Below are 7,143 nucleotides of genomic sequence, written 5' to 3'. Positions count from 1 at the left end.
CAGCAGGAAATGCTCCCGGTTTCTTTCGTGACATCTTCCAATACAAACAAAACAAAAGAAGCCTTAGGGCTTCTGTCGTCATTACGTGTGCCAAGGCTACCTCTTACTTTTACTTTTAATTTTATGATTTTTTTCTGTGAATTTTGGGGTAGATATGCCTATAAATGTAGTTATAAAATTAAAATCAAGACTCGGCTCGTGGGGAAGCCGAGCCGCTTCTCATTTAACGGGGTAACGTTAAGCCGTTTGAACGGGGGCCTTTCAATGCCACGATTCCCGTGATACAAAAGATTCCCCCACTCCACACGTATAAATACCCCTTCTGCCCCATCTTTTGCTTTCCCTCCCAAACCTTTTCTCTCTCTATCTCTACTGCTTTGTCTTACACCGTCTCTCTAAAAACCCCCCTCTCTTTCTAAAAACTCAATCACTGGCACCATTTTTCTTTTAATCCTGAACTTTGCCCTGACTTTATCTCAATTTTTTTTTTACCAGCCCTTTTCCTTGTTTATTTATTTTATTGCTTAAAGTTCCTTAAGAAATTAGGCGAAACTCAACCGGATCAACCCGAGCTCCTTTTGCGGATTGCGGTAATTCCTTCGTCAAATTATTGTAATGTTTGTTCATTTACTGTTTGTTTGTTTGTCTATGTGTTGCCTAGCATGGTGACATTTTATGACGGGCAATATAACCACCAGAAGCGGTTTGGTGGGTTGAGATCGGCGGTTGAAGGATATGGTTGTTATTTTACGAAATTTCCAGGGGAGTTTCGTTGAGGATCTCTGGTTTGACTTAAGGGATTGTGGCGCCCTTTGTTGAAACTATAGGCTGATTTGGATACTTGGACCAAAGCCCTTTTGGTCTTTTGCATTTAATAAAATTGTTTGTTTTTTAAACCCTTTTGTTAATAGTAATAAAGGCCAGTGGACCTTTATTAATTATTTATTTATTTATTTATTTTTATTTTTTTTTTGTGGTTCTGTTTCAGTGGGGATGGGTCCCTTTTCTGTTAGTGGGCACCATTTTGAGGAACATGCCAAGTGCTTTTTATTTGAAAATAAGTTTATATAGGGCCGTGGCTCTAAACAATTAGAGCCCACTTCAAAACTTTCATTAGAAGAGGTTGTTTTGATGCCAACATCTCAACATCAAGATGAATGGACATGAGATAAAAAATGGATTTTAAATCTTGAAAGTAGTGTATCTTGTAATGCATTTTTGGATGGTAACAATTTTTAAGATTTTCAAGTTTTCATATATCTGCTCGATCTATACTATTTTTTTAGCGTTAAATATTATAATCAAAGATGAAAATATATTTTAAGGCTATCACAAAGATTTCTAGTATTGAAATGATATTTCCGACTCCACTTGAAGGTGCGCCTTATTTTGATTGTTTAAAGCCTCTGCTCTACATAAGCCACACCCTTTTTATTTTCCTTACGTGTATGAGGGGTTAAATGACTCGGGTACGAGAATGACCCTTTTTCTGTTAATTGTGGGGGACAAATTTCTACTTTACTGCCACAAATCCAAATTCCAAAAGTTACATGCTCCCGCATTAGTATTGCTAGGATCCGGAGTTTTGGAAATGTACTCTCCTCAATGTAGTGTCCAACCTCAAAAAAATAAAGAAAAAAAGAATTTAAACATTGTAATGAGCCTAGAAAAATAAGAATAATTGTTTCATGTGGGTTGGACCGCATTTTTACTATATGCAGTCCAGAGGGATAAAGTATTTATCTTAAAATTGGAAGCAAATAGGTGATCTATCTAAAAACAATTGTAACCAAGTTCAAATGTTTTTTTAATATAATTATTATTTCTAGTTTTTATTTTTTTATTTTTTTTTATATTCATTATCTCTAAGTTAAAGATTATATATTCTCTAAAAATTAAAATCAAATTATACGTAAAAAAATATATTTATTACTAAGCCAGCATTTCTACAATATGCGGGTTGGAGCGCGTCCAAAAAATAAAGTCCCCATATTACTTTTGATGGTCAAATCCAAGTCTTTAAGAAGTTACGGTACTTTTGTTTTTTCTTTTCCCTTTTGAAAATACTCATCTCGTTAGTCTAAAGAGGATCCCAGAATTTTGTATCAAGAGAATTTTCAGAAGCTCTTTTATCTAAGGGAGTATGTAAAGTGTGCTCCAAAGAGTACACGCTTTGCTTGGGCCTGCAATTCCTCTTGCCACTTTGGTGTAAAACACAATCTTTTTTTTTTTAATAATTCAGTGGGTACCTTTTTTTTCAAATAAATTAAGAGTTAATTTTTTAAAGATTTTAGTAAATACTATGAGAGGGATTGAAAACTACATTGTGGTAACTAGTTGGGTGCTACCAACATGACCCAGAACCTTTCCTAATACACACCCAATACAACGCTTAAAAACGCAGCTTTTTTTCCTACCAAATTTGATTTCTTCGATCAAAATTAGCGTTTAGAAAATTATCGCAGCTCAAAAAGATCGGATGATTTTTATCCAATTATTAATACTACACGACAAGCTTAATCCAATTGATATTATCTTTGAAAGAAATCATGATTTCAGCATCCCCTTTGCTTATCTTTATTCTTGTCAAAAAAAGATGAAAAGACAAAAAGAAAGGCTAAGTTAGTCATGATTTTAGAATCCCCTTTTGCATGAATTGCTATTACTATATACTTTTATTGAATGCTGTTTAATATTTACCATTACTAAATTCCTTGAATTGCTTGCAGGGTGATTAATCTAATTCCAACTTTAAGCAGGCCACATGGGTTTCACGCGCTTGCCATCTGATGAACAAAATCAGCCACCCATGGCCAAAGGAATATTGGAAATGGAAGATACAGATTATGATTCTTGGATGGTAAGCTCCTTTATGAAATTAAAATGAATAAGAAAATTGGTTTTACTAATTTATTATCCAAAAAGAAAGAAAAAATCAAATCTGAGTTTCATGGCATGGCATGGCATGGAAATTTAGAAGAGACATCCTTCGGCGTTGAGCATGTTCGATAGGATGATGAACGCGGCCAAGGGGAAAAAAGTTGTAGTCTTCCTTGACTATGATGGCACACTTTCACCTATTGTGGATGATCCCGACAAGGCATTCATGTCAGAGCCGGTAATTTTTATAGAAAAGTATACAGAGAGACCATTTACTTTTTAAATAAAAGTCTTTTCTTAATACTATGGGAGAGAGAGATGGAGAGTTGTTACTAACAAATCAGGTAGTTAAGCACTGCTTTGCCTCCACCAAAAAAGTTCGAGCAAAAGCATTAGGGATTATCAATAATGCAATGGTTCAGAAAAAAAAAATATCTTGCTCACAAGGCTTAAGTGTCGTATCTCTCTTCACAGATGCGGTCTGCAGTCCGTGATGTTGCTCGTTACTTCCCTACTGCAATTATCAGCGGAAGGCGTCTTGAGAAGGTAAAGTTGTACCGACACATGGTTTCGTTATGTGTCAATGAGTCAGAATATTTTGTGAGGAGTTTGAGCAGAGGAACGACACACCCCAGCCCGTGGGAGATGACATTGAAGGCTGGGGTGATGTTAGGTTTAGTACAAAAAACTTGCCACTTCCCTTTTTGCTATTATAAATATTTAAGGACCAGTTTGGATAGACCTCATGAGACACTTCTATCACTTTGCCCTTAGTCCTTGACAATAAAAAGGGACATTTGTTCTGCCCCAGCTTTTCAGGATCAAGTTCCAATTCTTTTCCCTGATTCCTTGAAACAGTCCGATATGAGATATATTCGCAATGATCACATGAAAGAGAAAAACCCTCTTTAGTTCAAGTCTCAAAGTATAGGCGGCCAAACACGGCTTCGAGTCACGAGTTCTAGTTTACGACCTTAAACTTGAGCTAATCTTCAATATACATTGATTGTTGTTGATTTTCTGTTATTCCTACAACTGATCATTTTGAGCTCAAGATGAATATATATACATATATATTAAAAAAAGAAAGACTTCAATTTCTAAACATAGTGCATCTTATACTGCATTATTTGAATTATTCATTTTAAGATTTTTCAAGTGTCTAAGGATATTCTCATTATGCATTATTTTTGAAGGTTTAAATTCCATAATTATAGGTGGAAATAGACTTTCAGGCTTCTACAGGAGTTTCCGTCACCAAAACTGTATTTTTTTACACAGTTTTGAGGTGGCCTTTCTTTGACTAGTTAAGGTTGTTGACTTGTATAAACCGCACCCATAAAAATAATGATCGATAAAGTTTATGATGCGATATGGGGTGCTTAAGCTCAGTGTAGGCCTTGCAGAAATTTTGTTCGTTGTTATTAACTGGTCTGTCCAAACTGGACCTTATGTATCTAGGCCTTAGGGCATGGGACCCATTAAAGGGCAACTTAGGTTTGTAAATGAAGTGCACAGGGCTGGTCCAAGGGGATAATTTTGCTTGATATAGGCCAGAGGGCACATAAGATTACTTGTGTGGATTCCTTGTTAATTCTCCAATGCATTTGCTGATTCCTTTACCAACTGAGAATGTATAATCTACTTTATTTATAAACAACTTTACCTGTGAGCAGGTGTATGAATTTGTACAGTTATCTGATGTTTACTATGCTGGGAGCCATGGGATGGATATTATGGCACCTCCAAAATGCCTCTGTCGCAGTATTACCAAGTTTCACACCAGAGCCATTGGTAAAGGGGTAAATTCTCTACATTCTGTTTTCATATGGTGTGATCATTTTAAATGAAAAACTGAAACTTCATATAACAAAATAGAGTACCAAGAGACTTATGTGCTTTTCTGGTTTCTAGGGAGCAGAGGTTGTACTCTTCCAACCGGCTAGGGATTTCTTACCAATTATCGAGGAGGTATTAACCCAATTCTAATATTTTTTGTTTTTTTGTTTGGTGATTGTCTGATTAATTTTACAAATTCCTCAAATTCTGTATTTTATGACTTTCTTTTTTAGGTGTTCAAGATATTAGAAGAGAAAACCAAGAGAATACATGGAGTTGTCTTAGAGAACAACAAGTTTTGTTTATCTGTACATTATAGGCATGTAGAACAGGAGGTATGTCTTCTATTATTGCTCAAAATGAATTAATCGCCTCGTGTACATATACATAAAGACATACATATATACATACATACATAGAGACATATCTAATGTAACATGCAATGTGTTGTTGATTATTCAGAATTTAGCTTTACTCACCGAGCAAGTCAAGGGCACCGTGAAGGGCTACCCCAGTCTTTGCTTAACTAAGGGTAGAAAGGTAATTTTCTTTTAGTATGCTATAGATTTATTGCAATGTGTGGTTCTGTCTATTTTCTATGGTTATAATTTACCATTGTTACAAAGAAGTCACAATTACTCCAACCATTAGAAGTCAAATTAGATGGTTTGGGATGTGTTACGAAGTTCAAGGAATTTTTTTTGTTTTTAGAATTTTGAGTCTAGTCTATAACATATAACCAACCGATTTTAAATCTGGCATACACGAATGACTGTAACTTCCTTGTACTAAAAGTAACTGGTCTCTTTGTATACTCTTGCTTTGTTTTATTGGAATACAAGTTGAATCAATGAGAAATTGTTATTGTAGGTCCTCGAAATCCGACCTTCTATTAAGTGGGATAAAGGGCATGCATTGGAATATTTCCTTAATGGTTTGGGAGTTGGAAGCTCCATTGATACCTTTCCATTGTACATAGGAGATGATCGAACAGATGAGGATGCTTTTAAGGTATACCAAATTTATACAAATCAATTTATATTTATACATTCATGGCATGTAAAAATATATGTGCACATATGCAAACCCTAGTGCATGTGTACTTGGATCTATGTTATATATGTTTAGATATGTATATTGGATATATTTTAGATATGATAAAAAATTGAATTTAACCTAGTGTTAAGATTTATTTATTGTTTAATTATTTTTTAAGGTGCTAAGAAAGAGAGGACAAGGTTACCCCATAGTTGTTTCCTCTATTCCTAAGGACACCAAAGCATCCTATTCCTTGAGAGACCCCTCAGAGGTCATGTCCTTTTTAAGGCACTTAGCTAGATGGAGGAGAAATTCTTCTTGCAGTAAGTGGGACTCGAGTTGACATTGCACTGGAGACATACCATATGTATATTTCATAGATAAATGAAAAAACTAAAACAAAAGTTGAGTAGAGATAAAGCCACAACCAATGAAAGGAGAGAAAGATTTGAAAATAGTATTGTGACAAATTTCCTGGGTGGTTGTTTGTTTGTTAGGATTTTTGTAGCAGCAATCATGTGCCTTTTCAGGCTAGGCTTGTTTCCCTAATACATGTGTTCTGAGAGATTTTGAAGAAAAGGTTCCTTGTATGATGTTTTACATTATGTACTTTAAATGAAAAGGGTTTCCTTTTATTCACTTTTTTTTCTTCATCAAGTTTAAGGAGTGTGTGTGTGTGTTTGTGACTGTGTTTAAGGTGCCTATTGAAAACTCCCCTACGGGAGGGGAAAAATAAGACATCCCGACCATTTTGTTCCCGTCAGACAAAATTTCCACAATAATTTATCCTAAGGTGACGCAGTGTAAATTTTATCGGCAAACAATACCAGTAAAAATAATCGTGTTTAAGAGAGAAATAAAAATCGTGAAGAAAACCACAAGAGTAAAAAGCAAAACGCGTGGATCCGGATCATCCACTACAAGTCAATAAGCAAAAGAGGGAAGAAAATATCACCCCACAAAGGGGCCTCTCTCTATACGAAACACTTCTTTTATTTCATAAAATTCAATCACCTCTTTACAATGGCGTGATCCCTTTTTATAAAAGGTTATCTTCTCTTCCTACAAAAGGATAACTTCTATTTTTAATAAGATAACTAACTAAAAAAACATAGTCGTTTCATTCTTTCCCACTACGTTTCATTCTTTTCATGTACATTCCAAGCTAAAGAGATAGACCCTATCTGAAAGAAAACCTTCCTAAACTTAAGGATACGATTAAAAAAGATAGGCTCTTTTTATCCTACCCCCATGTAAAGATAAGCTTTTTTAAAGGTGACCTCCTATCCAACTCCTACAACAACAACAAAAAAAAAAAATTACTCCTTTATTTCCTTCTAAAACATGATTCTAAGAAAAAGAAATCTATTAAATGCCTACCAAACA

The 7,143-nt window shown here is 34.9% G+C and overlaps 1 protein-coding gene across 5 annotated transcripts; it reads left to right on the top strand.

Annotated features, from left to right (window-relative positions):
* Window positions 1–333: 333 nt before the first annotated feature.
* Window positions 334–6,396, top strand: LOC18428343 (trehalose-phosphate phosphatase B). Of its 5 annotated transcripts, none has more exons than XM_006837378.4 (10): window positions 334–590; window positions 2,730–2,860; window positions 2,978–3,118; window positions 3,355–3,426; window positions 4,557–4,682; window positions 4,795–4,851; window positions 4,953–5,054; window positions 5,182–5,259; window positions 5,590–5,730; window positions 5,936–6,396. In XM_006837378.4, exons 2-10 carry the CDS (start codon window positions 2,765–2,767, stop codon window positions 6,098–6,100), a joined length of 978 nt encoding a protein of 325 aa, XP_006837441.3. In that variant the 5' UTR covers window positions 334–590; window positions 2,730–2,764; the 3' UTR covers window positions 6,101–6,396. The 5 variants fall into 5 exon arrangements, with proteins under 5 accessions (XP_006837441.3, XP_020519359.1, XP_088710888.1 ...); XM_088854762.1 differs by lacking the exon at window positions 334–590 and adding an exon at window positions 2,119–2,208; XM_020663699.2 differs by lacking the exon at window positions 334–590 and adding an exon at window positions 2,325–2,621.
* The last annotated feature ends 747 nt before the right edge of the window (window positions 6,397–7,143 follow it).

Source organism: Amborella trichopoda, chromosome 1 (genome assembly GCF_054954075.1).
Source record: "Amborella trichopoda isolate Santa Cruz 75 chromosome 1, AtrichopodaSantaCruz75HAP2 v2.0, whole genome shotgun sequence".
Lineage (NCBI taxonomy): Eukaryota > Viridiplantae > Streptophyta > Magnoliopsida > Amborellales > Amborellaceae > Amborella > Amborella trichopoda.
This window is presented reverse-complemented; position numbering and strand designations above follow the sequence as displayed.